The sequence below is a fragment of the Chelon labrosus genome (genome assembly GCF_963514085.1).
Source record: "Chelon labrosus genome assembly, chromosome: 23".
Taxonomy (NCBI): Eukaryota; Metazoa; Chordata; class Actinopteri; order Mugiliformes; family Mugilidae; genus Chelon; species Chelon labrosus.
The window spans coordinates 12,496,875-12,516,297 of record NC_140356.1 but is presented as its reverse complement, the minus strand read 5'-3'; the positions used below and the strand labels follow the sequence as shown (position 1 = coordinate 12,516,297).

The 19,423-nt window shown below is 42.4% G+C and overlaps 1 protein-coding gene across 1 annotated transcript in view; it reads right to left on the bottom strand.

Annotated features, from left to right (window-relative positions):
* The window catches only part of cacna1c (calcium channel, voltage-dependent, L type, alpha 1C subunit), a gene marked incomplete at both ends in the record, with an annotated part of 172,676 nt that overhangs the window by 48,302 nt on the left and 104,951 nt on the right, over window positions 1-19,423 (bottom strand). Inside the window, 5 exons of the mRNA XM_084573937.1 lie at window positions 1,935-2,038; window positions 4,001-4,200; window positions 6,034-6,186; window positions 7,413-7,552; window positions 12,812-12,951. Of these exons, the coding sequence (XP_084430063.1) occupies window positions 1,935-2,038; window positions 4,001-4,200; window positions 6,034-6,186; window positions 7,413-7,552; window positions 12,812-12,951 (737 nt within the window). The remainder of the gene's footprint in view (window positions 1-1,934; window positions 2,039-4,000; window positions 4,201-6,033; window positions 6,187-7,412; window positions 7,553-12,811; window positions 12,952-19,423) is intronic.

The following is a 19,423-nucleotide window of genomic DNA, read 5'->3' as shown; positions in this document are numbered from 1 at the left end:
ATTAAGGTGACAAAATACAACCACGGCCACTTGTAACCTACTGCATCATTGACCTAGGAGATGGAGGAATGGAGGAGACCAGGGAGAAGAGATAGGAAGGATGGGTGGAAGCATGAACGATTGGGGAGTTGGGGGTAAAGATGGATAGAGGAAGAGTTAGAGGAGTAGATGAAGGATTGATTGAGAGGACGAAAGTGAGGAAGGATGGTAGGAGAAAGGGGAGGGAAGAAGGGAGCAAGGGAAGGAGTTAGATCCTTGGTGAAAGTTCCCTACAGATGGAACCATTTACTTGTGAAGTTTCCCTGCTGGGATTATGGTGCATTTGTCAGAGTCACTTAGTGAGCCGCATGGCAAAGTGATCTGTGCAGCTGTATTTAATGTGGATTTGGAAAAAAATGAGAAAGAGATGTATTGGTCGATTTAGGTGACATATAATGAACTTTTAAAACAGTGATAATTAGAGAGGAGGGCTATAAAAGGCCCGCAAGATGAAAAAAAACAACTCCTCTGTGAGTTTATTGTTTGGGCGCTGAAGCTGGAATAAAGAGAAGTTTAAAAACACTGTGATTTACTTCTACGAATTTCAGCTCATTTGAGGCATAATCACTGTGGAGAGACGACATTTTTAGTTAGACACTTGAAGAGACTGTGCAACAAGACTCCCATGATTACGGCCCAAAACTGGCATTTAAAAATTATTTAATTTAAGAGTTTTAAAAACATTAGAGGCTTAATCTATATTTAAATCAAAATAATGTGCATTTCATAGCTGATTTAAGTTTTAATTCTAATCTAACATCTCACTATTATAACTAAACGATTTATAACTGCAAGACCTAGAAACTCAAATGTCTTCGTGGGCGCTTTTAAAAGATTCTGCTCCCCTTTGACTGCAGCCTTTCATCCCATAATTTCCATCTTTAATGCCACGTTTCCTCCAGACTCCACTCTGTCCTCAGAAGAACTTTTTTTTTCTTTCTTTGTGCTTATTGTGTTTTCCCTGTTGTGCGAGTTTTTTTTAAGCGTCCCACCTCTACGGCTGACCTGAGGGGTGAATTATTTATACCCCAGCGTGTCCCTGCAGAGCGGGAGGCGCTTGTACTAAAACAGTGTGACTTGGCAGAGAGCGGGGTAAAGCGGGCGCCTGGCTCGCTAGACGAAGTGGCATTTACTGATACATAACGCGCCACGCAGCGCACGCCTTCGTGCAAATATAAGCACCCCGTAGGCACCTAAACAAGAGGTTCAAAATTAAAAACACACATGTATAATTCTGATCTTTAATGTTTGCAATGAAAAAAAAAAACAGGAGAATCAGGCAGGCCTGGGTGATTTGAGTGAGCGCCCACCTGGCAGCCTGTCACAGATAGGTTGTGACAGGACGTGGCCGCTTGTGGCTAACTGACATAAACATAACAGAAAGGCACCGGGTCCATCGCTGCTTTTTCTCAGTATATATAGCTGAGAGTGCATGCGTGTGTTTCTCTCTGGCTTGCAACAACGGATTAAATTAATGGAAGAGGAATGAGAGAGAGCAAGAGATTTAGCTCAGTTCATCTTTCTTTCGACTGTAGACGCTCGTCTGGCTCTAATTTTACTGCTGGACTGGTGAAGCGAGACGGCTGTCATCACATGGTGCTTGTTTAAGTCTAATTTGTTCTGTGTGCCACTTGACTGAATCTCCAATCTCCGCACAGATGCCTAATAATGTATACTTCATTGTGTACTTGGCGTTCAGTAAATAATAATTTATATTCAGGAGAACAGTAAAATGAAATCTTGTGCATTATTGTTTTTTTATTGTGCATGGAAGTTCATGCACTTTCCACTTGGTTAAGAGAGTCTTGTTACATGGTCATATATCACATTTAAAATGGTTAGTACAGCCAAGGCGCACACACATGTACACACATGACAACAGAATAACCGCTTACCCGCTCAACACACCCAGAACGAGGTTGAGAACGAAAAAAGAGCCGAAGATGACGAGAGAGACAAAATAGACCCACGGCAGCTCATAGCCCATAGCATCCTGCATCTGAGAGAGAGAAGAGGCGGAGGAAGGAAGGCAGGTCGGAGGGAGAAAAGAAGGGAATTAAGAGGGGGGATAAAGTGTAGGGAGGACAGTTAGAGGAGGTGGAATACGGACAATAGGGGAGGAAAAAGGGGAAACGTGAAAGAGAAAGGTTTGAGGAGATTGAAAAGGAGAGGATGAGGGAGTGAATGAGAGGGGGCAGCAGAGGTCAAGGACAGAAAGTGGGTTAGAGAGAGAAGATGACAGGCAGGAAACAAGAAAAGAGCAGTGCATGTTAAAAAGAGCAGCACATAGAAAAGGCTCAGCCCGTTGGAGAGCAGCAGGTCCTCGACGATCCATAAACACTGGACTAAAACACTAAACAACACTTAACTGGTTTCTACAGAAAACATGGGCTTTCATGCAAAATGGGGAATCTTTTCTCTGGAAAGGCAAATGGACTTTCACAGGAACACTTTTAGACACTCTGCTGTTATGGTGAAATCGATAAAGATGATTGGTTTCAGGATATTCATTTGCAGGGAAATATGTCACACACTCATGTGGATAATGTATTAAGGATCGATTGAACATTAGTGGGGCTGATGAACATGGGAGATGACGCAGACAATGTGATCCAGTTTAGTATCCTGGATCTGATTATAACAAAAAATGTAAGTGTCTATGTTACAAAAAAAAAAATATGACAAATATAAGAGTGGTGGCAATTAACACTGAGACTGTTTGAGAGACAGAAAGGGAAGTAATGACGGTGCATTCTGACATAAATGTCAAAGATGTTTGATGTTTATCTATAGTCCTGAAAATGAGTCACAATGAAGACTATAAAAAATGCATTTCCAAACGTAATGAATCATGCAGCCCAGATGTTGTTAAATGCTCGGTGCTATACATACAGCATAAATACTAAGAAACACAGTAGGTCCAGGACAGGAGGTTGTAATTGTCAGAGAAGGAGAAGAAGGGGTGTAGAGCTAGTAAGCTATCTGCTCCATGTGTACACACTCTCTCACACACACACGTATATTAATATGTTAGATCCCACATTCACTCACAGTTTATTTGAGCAGCCTGTGTCAAAAAACAACCTTGTCTGCACCAGTTTAATTGAAATTTATTCCATTCAAGTCGCTTCCACTCAAAACTGTGTCTGTCTCTTAAGCATCATCACCACGGTCAGGCCACAAAGCTGAGCATCTGTTTAAGATGAAACACTTCTGATCTTTCAAAGACACTTTAAGCTTTATTTTCTTAAAAAAACATTGTTCATCTGGGTAAAAACGTCCTTAAGACCATAAAGACAAGATTTTTAGTTTTTACCCTCTCTGATCTGTGACTGAAAGTCTTATTAGCAGGTGCACTTATCTGGTTTATCTGGTTATCGATATGATCGAAACTGAAATACTCCACCAAATATTTCTTATTGTAATGTGGACTGATTATTTTTTTTTTTTAGCGAGATGGACTGAAAACTCGAGTACTTAATATATTATATAGTACATATGTTATAAATATTCAATGAATACGTAATGAATGAAATAAATGCTTGGCTCTGTGACTAGAATATAATGATGATAAGTGGGTAAATTCAGGCAAGGTGATCTTTTGAAAATCATAAGAAAATAGCACACATCTGTACCACATGAGTGCTTTTCTAAACAGAGTTACACATCGCCAACACTTAACTGTATAGAAGAGAGGTTCTAGGTACAGTTTGATTAAACACACTGGTCCATATCATGGTGTTTAATGCCTTCCAAATGAGTCTGCATTGATATGAATGAACTAAATAGTATTTGTGCACCTACCTGCCTTTCTGTTTTTTTTTGTGTGTTATTACTTTACATTCTTTTCTCAAAGGCACTCACGTGGCACTGATGTTACTGTGGCTTCACACGATCACTCACGCACATGCACACGCCCCAAAAAAAAAAAAAAAAAAAGCAGTTGTGGCGTCCGGCTCACCCAGTACAGCACGTCCGTCCAGCCCTCCATGGTTATACACTGGAACACTGTCAACATGGCAAAGGCAAAGTTGTCAAAGTTGGTGATGCCTTCGTTGGGGCCCTCCCATCCCTGTTTGCATTCAGTTCCGTTCTGTGTACAGTGGCGACCGTAAGCTGTGGGTGGCGCGCAGGGTGCCGGCTTTTCCTCTGCTTTGGTGCCTGTGACAAAGGAGAGGCAAGGACACAGTCTTTTATTAACACAGTGGAAGCAAAACACTTTTATAGCTTCATATCCGTGGTCACTAATGAGCATACTACGACGCTATCCAGACCTGGATCAGGATTCTAGCATTTCAAACCACTTGCATGTTTTGCAAATATTGTCATGTGACGTGAATTAGCCATTCAAATCTCTGCTTTCTGGTAGGTAATCTGACTCGAGTCAGAAGTCAAACGCAATCACTAAACATGGGAAATTTGGATGTATTATGGGATGTACTGGGTACTTTTTTTGAAAATAAGAAAAGAATATTAATGACTAGATTAGTTCATTGTGCAAACAGGTAATATTCATTCATCTTCTATAACCAGACAGGTCGCCAGTCTATCGCAGAGCTAACACAGACAGACAGACAACCAGTCACACCTACGGCCAATTTAGAATCACCAATTAACCTAATGAGCATGTCTTTGGACGGTGGGAGGAAGCCGGAGTACCCTGAGAGAACCCACGCAGACACAGGGAGAACATACAAAGTCCACACAGAAAGGCCCAGTCGGCCGATGGATTCGAACCCTTCAGTGCTAACCACCTTTCCACTGTGCCGCCCAAACAGGTATGTTATTTAAATACTATGAGTTGTTGACAACATACAGTTGCCGATACATCTAGGTTCCTTTAATATATATAGAACTTAAGGAATTTATACAGAATCATAACACAAGCTATGGAGTTCATGAGTCAGAGGTGCAAATTAAACCCCTATCAAATTTCACAACGCTCTACTGACTGCTAATTTCAGCCGACCCACCAACGAACTGACTTAAACTTTCCTGAAAACACAATCTTTTACCCAACATGCTTTTTAACTTGGAGGCTGGATCCTTCTTACCTTCCCTGGGAGCTATGTGAGACATCTCTCTTTAAGCTTTCAAGGACACCGGTTTGTACTTTGGATGTTTTTATGGAGGATATTTAACACGTTTCTTTTTTTTAAATACATCTTTTCACTGAGGATCCCATCAAGAGAGATTTGTGCCCATTCATGCATCGAAAGTGCTCAAACTGTAAGTCTGTGAACATTTTGACATTTACTACGAGGAGAAATATAATATAAACTCTCCCATCTCGGTTCGTACGTTGACATCTAAAAATACATCTGAAAGAAGGAGACTAGCTATGACGGAAAGGTTAAAAGGAGAAACTGAACTAACCCCAAACAGAGCAGCCATAAAAAAAATCAATGTGAAAAAGTGGTGTACTAATTATAGAAAACAAGCTCTCCAGGGTGATGTATAGGATAACAGTGAGTATTCCACCAGCACTTACCCTGTGCAAAGCTAATTCCTCCCGTGAGACCTATAACATCACCATAATAACATTCAAGTCCATTTATACACGGGGCCCCTTAACGGAAAAGTGTTTCAATCATTCACGGCGGCTGTTGTTTCAATTATTGCTCGAATTGTTCATACTCAGAAACATAAATGACGGTTTGAATAATTAATGCAGGTGATCGCTAATGTGTATGTGCTATGTTCTCCTTTTGCCTTGTTTGCTGATGGATGAAGTGGAAGCTGCAGATGACTGATTTAGTTGAACTTAAATATATAGCGGTTCATTTTGTGGTGGAGTATTCATCTGCATTTACCTCTGCATGGGAAGTGTGTGTCTGTATACGAATAAAAGCTCACTGAAGCATGCTGTCAAACAAAGCTGAATGCAAAATTAATCCGAGCAGTGAATTGCGTTATGTCAGAGTATATATGTTGGAGAATGCAAATTCATCTCGAACTGAGCTATATACAGATACCGCCTGTCTCCCCGTGTACCTGTAGTGTTGTGAACGCAGGTCTTGTGCATCTTGCCCATGAAGAGCTCCAGGCCGATGATTGCGTAGATGATGATGACGAAGAGGACCAGCAGGGCAATGTGGAGCAGAGGAACCATGGCTTTGATTATGGAGTTCAACACTACCTGTAAACCTGCGGCACAAACACACCAGGTAAGGATACATACAAACATATCAGGGACACAACATTTAAAAATAATATAAAGACTACTGAAGCAATTCTTTGTAATAATTTTAAAACTTTTATATTCGTTCAGAAGCTCTCTGATCATCTGCTTGGAGAAAGTGACCAATTCATTTCTCAATAAAACATATAAAACACGATAGAATAAAAGGCAATCTGAATGCTTTCATGAACAAATACTGGCAAAGAGTAGTAAGATTTTTGTGTCTGTAAAGGATTAAACGTTGGCTAATTTGTGGAAATAATATATTAAGATGTGCATTTAGATGAGATTAACATAACAACACACCAAATTTGACATCCATTTATGTGTATACAGTGCACCGCTGCCCATAAAGTTGGAATAATTCTGTTTTCAGACACATTCCTCTTTTTGTTCCTATTTATCACATTGTGTCACATTGTTACATGAGACGAGGGAAAATATATTTTACTCCAACTTTATGGGCAACAGCATATTCTTGTTGTTTCTTGGGAAGGATTTATCATCTTTTTCAAAATGAAATGTTTGTAACCAGTGACTTTGATTTATGCAGAAACTGCTGCAGAGTCTATGAACTGTGAATTTTGTACAATATTACACCTCATAATAATACTCCCATTAATGCCACATTTGGTCGACGAAGGTAAACACATCTTCCAGCTTTGATTCTTGTACTATACTTAACACAGTACTAGTTCCTCCTTTTGAAAAATTCATATGGTTATGACGTCTAAACCATCTGAACTCGACCAAACGGGTTCATTAATCAGTTCATTTACACATTATTATTTTCATAAATAATACATTGTGCAGCACACGAGCAACAATGCCGCTGGAAGCAGTCCATGTGCTAATGAGCTAGCGAGCATGCTACTGATCAGCTGCCATGAACCAATTGAATACACAGTCCAATCATGTCGCTGGAAAGGATTCAGTCCAAACACTGTGCGCTGCAGCACTCGTACTTTTGCACCAAACGACAGAGTTGGCCAGACACGCGCACGCTGAGCATGTACGTGTGGCGTCAAGCACCAATATCAGCTCCAATCTGTGATTCATTTTCCCCCCACTACACCAAATACTCATTCGCACCTGATCCCCAGAACAGCCATTCTTTCTTTTTCTCTTTCTTTCTTCCTTTCTTTCTTTCATTCTTTCCTGCTTGCTTGCTTCCACGGCTCTCAGTACTTACTCGGTACTCCAGAGACCAGTCTGAGGGGTCTGAGTACTCTGAATGCTCTCAGAGCCTTCACGTCGAAGCCCGCTGCCTTTCCTCCAATAGGAGTGCCCCCTTCCACCTTCGTGGCCTGCTCCAAGATCGCACTGAATAATCTGTAAGAGAGAAAATAATGACTTCAATAACCATGATCGTCACGTTCACATCCCATCTCTAAAAAACAAATCCAGACATACAGAGATAAAAGGGGCGAATATCCACAGCTGGACTTGTTATTTTCCATTTCCTCCTGTCAATACTAAACTGAAGCGTCTATAAAACAGCAAATTTGGCCGCCAACCTAGTTTGAGACGATTCTGGTTTAGCTGAGGGAATGGTGAGACATCTTCATGAGGGAAAAACTCAACAGTTGAAAATAAACAGCTTAATTAGCCAGCTCTCCAACACGACAATAGAAAGTGTTTCATCTGTTCCCTCTGTCGTTCACAGATAAGGAAATGTGAGACAACGGCTATAATGATTTGACAGTCTGCTCAACAGAAGACCGTGCATGGTTGTAGCGAAGGGAGCTTTCTCCAAAATGTGTTTGTAAGTGCACGCTCTCAACGCAGTCAGAATAAATATATGTACTGCCATTTGACGTCACACAGCATTTCCTGTAAGTGAGTAGAAAAATAAAAAATAATCCAAACGACATCCTCTTTTAAGAGGTTAAATATATAAACCTTTGTTGGGTTTTACCGTCTATGAAATTACACACAAACTTCTATTTAATGGACCAAAATGACCAAAACGTTCGGTGCAATTGAGGTCATGGACTGTTTTTGATGGCTTGGGCTCTAGGCCATACATTATTTTCAGTGAATAAAAATCTAAAGTGCCTTTGTGACTCATTTTCATACATCCTCAGGGCTGGAAGTCTCCAAACGGACAAAGCTTCACTTGATAGGCTCAAACTAGGTAAAATGGTAAGAATGAAGAAGCTTTATGTCTAACAAATACATGGTAATTTATTGTTTGCTTGTTTGTTTTAAGGTGTCACAAGCCCATAATGTAATAATAGTAGTGGAAAGCCTTACAAATTAGGGAGAAATACTTCAATAAACGGCTAAATGTTTTATGCCGCTGCCTTTTGTTTGCTATTATCGTCTATGAAAATTATTTACAGACATCTCTTTGGTGCAAGTGGCTCGCGAGCTTGAATTTATGTACGTCCAGCTGAGCTTATCGCCCTCCCCGTTCCTCGCGCTTTCTCTGCGATCCTTTAGAAATCACCATACAATACCATTTTCCAGCTAGCGTGGCTCAAAGGGCAGTCAGCGGCACGTTAGTCATGGAGAATTATCAATTAGCACAGATGAAATGGCCACTTGAAAAGGCCTCTCAAAACATATCGCCCTCTCTCTCTCTTTCCCTCTCCCTCTCTCTCTCGCACTCTCTTTTTAGCACTACCTCCCTCTCAATTTGATTAACTCTCTCTCTCTCTCTCTCTCTCTCTCTCTCTCTCTCTCTCGGTGGAAAGCCTTTGAAAACAGAGTACGAAGAGCATCCGTCAAGGATCCACAATTTTGCACCACTAGCCTTTCACCCGGGCATGTTTTTTTCCTGGTGGGGTGTTAAACGATAATTACAGCCTTTGTATGTAGCGCCACATAGGGGCTTGTGCACATCCACAGTGCTAAAGATAGTACCATGATGTGTGCACATTTATGAAGAGAAGTCGCAAGGTGTCATAGTAGCCAAACACTTGTGAAACAGTTTATGAACTTGATTATATTTATTGAATGCTTATTCAGCTTATTTCAATGTTATTATAACTTAAGTTCACCTCCATCCCTCTCTTTTCTTTTTTCCTCGTCCACCTTTCATTACAAGAACCAGGGGACAATGATCCGAAGCTTCCTGAGATGTGCCCCCACCCTGAGTCTCACTCCCTGGGTTCCTCCACCATCATCAGTCTACACCACAGGTGTCAAACTGATCCGTGAAAGGGCCGCTGTGGCTGCAGGTTTTCATTCCAACCATGCAGCAGCACACCTGACTTGGCTCAATCAATCAACTGAAATGCCTTCACACAGTCATTTCAGGTGTCCTCTTGCTTGATTGGAACAAAAATTTGCCAGCCATACCCACTGCATGGGTGCTGCATGGTTGGAATGAAAACCTGCAGCCACAGCGGCCCTTTCACGGATCAGTTTGACACCCCTGGTCTACACAGTCCTTCCCCTTTTCATCCCATCTCCTCGACCCCTTTCACCCCATTTCATCCCATCTACTCAACCCATTTTCATCCCGTCCCCTCCAACCCCTTTTCATCCCATCCCCTCGACCCCTTTCACCCCATTTCATCCCATCTACTCAACCAATTTTCATCCCGTCCCCTCCAACCCCTTTTCATCCCATCCCCTCGACCCCTTTCACCCCATTTCATCCCATCTACTCAACCAATTTTCATCCCGTCTCCTCCAACCCCTTTTCATCCCATCCCCTCCAACCCGTTTTCATCCCTTTTCATCCCATCTCCTCGACCCATTTTACTCCTCTTCATCCCATCCACTCGACCCATTTTACTCCTCTTCATCCCATCCACTCGACCCCTTCACATCACTTTTTATCCCATATCCCCTCGACCCCGTTTCATGGATTTTCATCAAGGTGTATTCTTTGTTAGTAAAAATGTTATTTGGTAGCTCCCTTAACCTTAAGGTGACATCTTTAAATTTCAAATTTTCCCTGAACACCTCACTTTCTTGATTATATTTTTATTAATATCAATTAAAATGTGTGCATATTAAAAAAAGGTCAAATTGAGATTCTGTGTAGAGAAAGAGATTTGGGCAGGAATGAAAATAAAGTGCGAGGAGGGACAGGAAAATAAAATAACAGTTAATGAAGATGGAGAGCTGTGTAAACCGAAATCTAAAGAGTCTATATCCATATTGCGCGCACACACACACACACACACAAAATTATGTGCACACAGCCTGTTAACTCACTGAGCCTTCACTAATAACCTCTTAGGTACAGGCTGGCTGCAACATCTGCGTGCATGTGTGTGAGGGTGCATGTGTCTCTGAGGCTGCTCGGCACCAGGTACGAGCTCTTTCAACCCATATGGTGAATATTCCAGAGGGAGCGAACTCTTGTCACTTCTCATCTACACACATACGACACACACAGAAGCACAGACAGGCTGGCCTGGCACACACAGGCGCAAAGACAAGGGTTCGTTCATGCACACACACACAGTGCTATGACAAGATTTTCCACATCTGTGTATTCTCCACAGGTGTGTGGGATGGAAGGAGTGCTTGCGTATTTGTGTTTCCCAAATTTGCCAATGGATTTTTTATTTTTATTTTATCAGTTTGCAGCTTATATCAGTTACAGTTTTTCTAATCTGCATCCTTTCAATTAAAACTACTTAAGCAAGGTTATGGAAAAGACTGTTTAGTAAATATTATCATGAGTGTTGGTAGTGAAAGGAACAAGGGACAACAGCAATACATCACCTGTAGGAAACAATAAATGACCATTGCTACTATTTTTCTGATGAGAACCGTTACTGTGACAAAGAGAAAATTACATTTGTGTCCCTTCAGAAGAATAAGTTTGCTCATTCTTTGCTTTTTCTGGCCATGTGAAACTGAAAAACAGTTTATACCTTGAGGAATTTAAAAAATAAAAAAACCTTTGGGAAGTCTAAGGAGGCCTCTAGGTTCATTCTCACAAAACACTCAGCGCAAACTCCCCTGAAGTGTCTCCAACCAAGACACTGCCAGCTCCAGCTCTGCAGCTTGTATCTGACCTTCTGAACTAGCTTTGGCAAGGGTTGCGTGGAAAAGACAATTTATTTTCCGGGATCAATACGGTATTATTGCACATTAAATTATGCCGCATCCCGCTAAAAGCCGCAATTCAAATGGAGACAAAAACAGTGAGAGACAGACAGAGAGGGTAGATAACAGCATAAGAGTGGTAAAGGTTGTGTTTATGCCAGGGGCACTGGCACCATGTTGTCAGCTGATGGTGTGTGCGTGTGTGTGTGTGTTTATGGGCAGAAGCCAACCGTGTTCAGTTAGTGATAGCTAATGTGAGTGAACACTTGACTGCCAATGAACAAGACTCACTGAGTGTGTGTGTGTGTCTGTGTGTTGGTGCATTCACAGAACCTTGCTTGGGGCTGAGGGTCGCTTTCTTGCTGTCTCTTTCTATTGCAAACACACACACGTACACACACACGGTCAATTAGACCATTTTTATAGCATTAATGTAACTGTCAGGTCCGATGGCTATAGCGCCATTACCCCTACACAACACAGTGCACAAAGCACAGCTGGCAGGCAGGGCATGCATTCAGACTCACACACATGCACACACATAATACAGGCAAAGAGGGTTTAGCAGATGGGCTATGTTGCTGAGTTGCAGATAAAGGAAAACAGAGGAGAGCTTTGCTATCAGCATCTCACAAGCTAATCAGTTTAAGCTTCACCAATACACTGTAGGCCAAAGTTTATTGCGGATTGAACACAGACTCACTCTGAACCAAAGACAGCTAGGTTCATGAAAACACTTTGCTAACCCTATGCACACTAAGATACTAGCTTTATTCTTGCAGAGAAACAAAACCACGTCTCATCCTCTGTCAGCTCCTACACTACAGTTGACATCGTGCACAACTAAGCTAGCACAAAAGAGAGTTTAGTAAATGTGTCTATCTTTATCCACACCCATTCACATCTCTCTAATCAGCTCGCTATTTCCAGCTTAACCATTCACATGATGTCAATCACCCAATCATGAAATTGGTGTCAAACTTTGAATATATTCTCTGGCCATTTCAGATCAATATTTCTGCAACCCTCGAGCCTCCACATCTGGGGTCCACTCTCAAGCTCATCCACCCAGATCTGCAGCACTTGTCTCTCTCATCACCACCTCAAGCAGTATCTAGATTCAGGGGGTTTCTTATACTCGCCAAGGACACACACATCTGACTCTGTGGCGCGTCTGACTCCAGATCAGAAGGTTGCGTGCTCAAATCACGTCAGGGTCAAATTTATGAGGGAGTAGCGGTTAAAAAAGAAGCTCTGGCAACCCACTGTGTGGATGGATGGTGCAAATGCAGAGAAAGAACTGATACAGGAGAAACTGTAATAGCTGTCCTGCCTTTACTACAGAAAGTAAAGAGTACTATGAGTAACCCTGGTATTAGACAGAAGCAGCTGTGTGTCTTGGCTGTACTTTTCATTTGTTGACAGTAATTACACAAAGGTATCATTATTAATTTGCAGATGACCCGCTGACGTTTAGAACTGTGTCAGGTGGCGCTTTATATCTCCGCCGTTTCCTCTGTTAAACTTAACGGACCCAGTTAAAGCAACATGGTGCACGTGTTTCTGTTCACTCACCCCACGACCACAATGATGAAGTCGAGCAGATTCCAGCCGTTCCTCAGGTAGGCGTTGGGGTGGAAGAGCAGGCCGTAGGCTATTACCTTCAGGAACGCCTCCACCGTGAAAATGATGAGGAACAGATACTCCACGCGCTCCTGCGGAGACACAAACATGACAGGTCCATTTATTTGTTGTGAGCAGCAGAAGTGCAGGGCAGCATGAAAGACGACGGGCATTAGAGAGAGATACAAACAAAGCAGATAGAGGAATATGATGATTATAAAAAGGCACGCTAAAGTTTGCAATACACTAATTTATGTTATATGGATATAGGATGCCACATATTTAAACACCACTCCAAATATCCATCCAATATTGTTAAATCAACCATGTGAACTACTTTATTATCCTAAAAGGAAGGATGGCAAAACAACATTATACCCCGATTAGTCATAACATTATGACCATCTTCCTAATATTACGTTGGTCTTCCTTGTGCCTCAAAAACAGTTGTGAGTCATGGACATGGACCTTCTGAGGATGTCCTGTGGTGTCTGACAACAGTGTGTGTGTGTGTGTGTGGGGGGGGGATCCCACAGATACTTGATCAGTTTGGGATCTAGTGAATTTGGAGTCCAGGTCAACACCTTGTGCTGTTTTTCATGTTTTTTTGAGTTGTTCTTAAACCGTTTTTGTGTGTGTGTCTGTGTCAGGCTGCATCCTGCTGGGGATGGCTCAAGGAGTGTCATTGCTATGGGGTGGGGGTGCCTGGTCTGGTCTAGGTGGGTGCTACATGTCTAAGTAACATCCACATGAATGAATGCCAGGTCCAACAGTTTCCCAGCAGAACATTGTATTGTCACAAGATGGTCAGTGTTATTAACTTCTCCCGTCAGTGGTCCTAATTTTGTGGCTGATTGGTGTATACACACACAGTTATTCATTTTATCAGCCGGAACAAGATGATCTGTTACTGTTTATGTGCCTTCTGGTGTGGGTGGGTGTGTGTGTATTTGATTATTTATGTGTGAACATGTATTTGTCTAACTTGTAATCGTGTACACAATCAAAGCATTTTGATTATTTAATCAGGGCGACTCGCTTCCTGTCCTAAGAGGCTACTGTCTGAGGAGAGGAATTTAGGAGTGTGTGCATGAGGCGACATATGCAGGCCCGCATGCACACACACACACACACACTGACGCACAAGCAGCATTTCTACTACAGAGTTCCTCAGAGATTGTTGTCATAGATACGACCCCCTTCCATAAGGAGGTCCTGGGAAACGTCCTGAAGTGGCCTTAATAGAAAGCGGGATTGTATAACTTTCTGACCATTGTGAAGCAGCACACAGTTCATCATCCACCTAATCATCTGTCAAATCTAAGTTTCTGTTTACAACTAAATTTAGATCAAGACGGGGCTAACAGTTTATTTTAGGCGCAGTATTCACTATCCTCAATAATATTCTGTGCCCCCTCTCTCTCTCTCTCTCTCTCTCTCTCCCTCTGAGGTATGTATTATTTTTAATAAAAGCATATTTATCTACATCTATCAATCCGTCCATCCATCCCGGGCGCTGCTCCTCCTCTTGTTCCCACTGTTTTCCCATGGACACAGACACACAGAGGGCCAGAGGTTCGGGACAGAAGGCCAGCCAGGTCTCTCCCGGCTCTAGCCTCAGCCCTGGGAATTAAGAATTAGCTGAACCTGAAGCTGGAGGGAAACAGCCTCTGAATGGGTCCAAGTTTACTGAAATAGATCTAAATGGGCCAGCTTGTGAAAATGTGTCATTGTGGCCTTATTTAATGCACTATAATGACAAGTATTGTGAAACAGAATATCAGTCTCCAAATCTTGTTGGTGGACAAATTAGGGATAGCAGTTATTTTAATTGAAAAATTGCAGTCTTCTATGTAATTTTCACAATTTGCAAATTCATGCTGCGGGCCAGATTAGACCCTCTGGCTGGCTGCTTTTGGCCCACGGGCCGTATGTTTGACTCATGTGATTGTTTTTGAACAAGCTTGTGTTAGCATTGGACAAGCTACTCAGAGATTTGCTGTTGAGCCTAATGTGAGTCTAAAGCAAGTCCAGCTAAACAAATAATCTCTGCATGGAGAAAAACCACGACTAGGTCCCACAATGGGAATCAGCCATTCATGTAAGAAGAGTTCTAGCATAACCAGTGTGATTCAGTGGGTTTATTTGCAATGTAAACTCCATTTATAAGTTGGGTTAGATGTGTTCAAGTTTGATTTTCAGGTCGCTAAAAAGAACTGCATCAGAAATACTTTTTTTGTTCTTAATGATGTGATTTTCGAAGTGTTTTCCCACACTTAGAAGTGTTCAAGTAACTTTATAGCGGAGGGAATGACATGAATTATAATTTCGGAGGATTTGCACAGTTTGAAAGACGGGCGACTTGAAAGGAAAGCTGTTTTTTTTTTGGCAGACCTGCTCAGAAAGCCGACTTTTAAACTTGTTTTGTTTCCGCTTTGCGTCTTTCCAACTTCCTCTCATTTCAAGTCCGTCCAGCGCTCTTTTAAGCACTGAACGTAAAGATAAAGATATAGATTTTCACCTCAAACACCTGTCTGCTCTTCTCCCTCTATCTGTGTGAATGAATATCAAGTGTTTAATATTCACCATTTGTACGGCGGATCCTCCACCAACACACAGCGAGAGTCAGTAGTCTATGAAGAAGTAATTAATCTCACAAACGCACACACATATCCTCCTCCCTGTCAAACGCACAAAAACCTCTCCATCACAGAAACACACACTTGAGCTGTGTGTCTGCCGGTGACAGGCAGACGGTGCGGCGCAAAGAAAAGTAAAACAAAGAAAAACAGCTGGTAGGAACAGCTCGGGCTGACACACACAAACGACCCGCTATCTCTTCCTCCTTTTCCTCCTATTCACGCAGACTCATAAAGGGCAATATCCATAAGGGGCACGGCTAATTCGGTTAGCGGGCGGAAAGAAATGAGAGAGGGAAGATGAGAGAGAGAGAGGAGGAAGAGCGACGGACTGAGGGGACGGGGAGAGAGAGAAAAGAAGGCAGACAGGATGACCGAAAGGTGAGTATGTGGGAGCAATAATTCAGTTAACTGTGATAGGTCAACCAAACCACCTATCCATCAACTAGGCCAATCAGATTATGGTATCGACATTCTACCATACGCCGGACAATGTTTCCATTTGCAGATGACCTTCTGTGTATGTGTGTGTGTGTGTGTGTGTGTGTGTGCGCTGCGAGACGGGATTAGCCATTAAGCTGCTTTTGAAAGATCCCGCAGACACATCATAGTCCGTGTGTGTGTGTGTGTGAGTAGCTTTCATGCAGTTTTCAATAGATCAAGAAGAACAAGGGGGCTCAAACACCTTGAGCCGACTAAAACTACTCAACCGTGAAAACACAGAGCAGCAGGAGCACGCCGACGGAGAACGCTTTGATTTCGAAACTTGCTGCCTCGCCACGTTCCACAGCCAGACGTGTGCGGTCGAGAAAAACAGAGTTGGTGCACTTTCTGATGATGTATTCGGGAAACAAATTGTTTTAAAATAAGGTTTAAATATATAAGGTGTTCCTGGGATTTGAACCAACAACCACCTCTTCAGGCTGAGGCTGTCACTTAACAATACTCGAAGGCAAAGGTGACAGGCGCAGACGTGTGAAATTCACTGACGACTCTTTAGACATTAGTAAAGTTACGTCTGTTAAATGCGTCTTTCTATTTCTTTCTCTCATCCCTCACTTCTTGCGTCTTCACCTCCTCTCTCTTCCGTCCCCTCATCTCTCCTTCTCTCTCTCTCTCTCTCTCTCTCTCTCTCTCTCTGTGGGAGCCAACCAGAAGTTACCATAGAGACCAAGATGGGTTTCGACGTTACCATGGAAACTGGGGGCTGCAGCAGCAGCGGCAGCAGCTGACTTTCTCTCTCTCCCTCTCTCTTTCTCTCTCTCTGTTACTTTTCTTCACTCTCTCCCTCTCACAAACACACAAAACACACACCAACACACACACAGATGACATTGCTCAGTACTGTACCGAGAATATCCAAAGCGCACAGTCCTAATTGCTACTCTTCTGTCAGCATTCAGACTTCCTATTGTGTGTCATTTAGTGCATATGTGCAACAGTATGTGCTCTTGTATACGTGTGGATTTGTGCATTTGCGCGTCCTACAGCGATCCGTGGCACTTACCACCAGTTGAATGCATTTAACTTGGTCCTACTGTTACTCTGCACAGGCTGTTTATAGTATCTAGGGCCGATCTACTGTAGGGCCGGGTGCACCAGCTGGACGTCAGTACATTAGAAGACCCATTTCAATTTTCACCGTGAAGGCTGGTCTGGACTTTGCAGGTGCAACAGGTAATAAATCTATACTTTTTGTCAGTGGATTCATCAGCAGTTCAATTTTATATAAAGACCTTGATGGAGGTTACATTTTGTTTTTTTATATATATTAAAAAGGACCAAGTGTAACCACATCTGACAACACTAAAAAATGATTCTCAACGATTTTCTGGTAAAGTAGACATTTCACCACAGCTAACTGGCCTAATGGGAAAAAAAAAAAATCCATCCCTGCACTTTTCCTCGCACTATAAGGACCTCTAGCTATCAGCTTTTCACAGTCACTCAAGAGACGAGGAACACTCTTCTCTCAACAAAGCCGGCCATTGAGGCTGTATTGAGAAAGGCTCTTAGAGCAATGCTGAACTCTGATAGCACCTTGAGTTGTAAAGCCCGATATATTGTCAATCACATTTGTCAGCTGCTCTGTTCTGTGAGTAGGGAAGGGAAAAGTCGTTTCCTCTGTCGGTGACCGGTGAAAGTGAGAAACTCTGAGCTTAAATAAAGCAGGAATAAACAGGAAAAATGAAGGACAAAGGAGATTATGACACATTGGGTGAAACTGTATCTCCCTTTAAATTATGCGAATAAGTTAAAACCTTAAGGTTTCAGATAACGAAAGGTATAAGTTGAAATCCACCCGTTACTGAACGAAACCTTAAAGCTGATGTGTGGCAGCATTTTGGATTTTAAAAAGTCTGACAACAGAGAAGTGCTGGCCAAATCAAAGGCGTGTGCCAGATGTGTCACCTAGAGGTGAAATACTGTGGAAACGCCACAAATCTCATCTCACAAAGCCCATGACAGCATTAGTTTTGTGAATTTTTTTTATTTATATAATTGAATCGAATTGAGAGCGGCACAGTGGTGTGGTGGTTAGCACTGATGCCTCACAGCAAGAAGGTTCCGGGTTCGAAATCCACTGGCCGACTGGGGCCTTTCTGTGTGGAGTTAGCATGTTCTCCCTGTGTCTGCGCGGGTTCTCTCCGGGTTCTTCCTCCAACCGTCCAAAGACATGCTCGTTAGGTTCATTGGTGATTCTAAATTGGCCGTAGGTGTGCATGTGAGGGTGAATGATTGTCTGCCTCTCTGTGTTAGCCCTGTGATAGACTGGCGACCTGTCCAGGAAGTACCTCGCCTCTCGCCCAATGACAGATGGGATAGGCTCCAGTCCCCCCATGACCCTTCACAATACAAGTGGTTACAGAAGATGAATCAATGAATGAATCCTTCAGATACCCATACATCCTCTTAGGAGCCATCAACAGTGGCAGCTCTGACGCAGATGATCTCAGCGAAAACACAATGCACTAAAGATACTACCTTTTTTTTCTTGTCAGTCTCTTTTCACACAACTTGAGAGTCTCTATGAATGATCTGCAGGCTTCAGATCTGAACACATGCTATCAACACAATAGCAGCGCATGTAAAAAAAAAAAACACAAGTTACACTAAGATACTTAAGCTCCAATCTGTAGGCCTCTGGATAAGGATTATGTTTAATTAAAGACTGCACTTGTGTCTGTGCATACGTGTGTGAGAGCCAGAGAAAGACATAGAAAGATTGCACTGTGCATCAGGCACCTCTGAGCCCTGAAAAGAACCTAGATCACCTTAAAGAGGACTGGGATGCATACACACACACACGCCCATGCCCTGCAGTTGTACAGTGACTGCAAATGATGGGAAACTACGAGTTTGTTCTCAAATGTTTCTGCATTACTGTGGACACCGGGCTTATTAAACCAATTCCTTTTCCTTATTCCGTTCATCTTTTCTTTCCTCAAGCGTTCTGAATATCAAAATTTACAGAAAGACAATAACTCCAGTTTCCAGGCAACTGGCACTGTCACTACTAGAGGAACACGGCAATGAAAGAAAGAAAAAAGAAAGAAAGAAAGATCTATTTGTGTGCATGCGACAAGACTTGACACACAATCTGTCTGTACTTGTTGATTATCGGCTATTGTGAGTCTTGTGTGTCTAATGTGATGAAGAATGATTCACAAATATGGACAACATGTTATTTCCTCTCATGCTGGTACAGAAAGAAGAAGACACATGTTGGCTGTCTGCTTTTGCCTTGTGTTCTTTTCAAGGGCAACTTTTGGAATTAAGCTAGTTTTACTTTGATTGACCTTTGAAGTAGGAATTCTTTGAGAGCGGCGTGACGCATCGTAAAGAGACTATGCAGTGATGTGGTGACAAGAGACCGTGGAATTGATATGAAATTTAACGAGTTGGAGCAGCAGATGGAGCAGCA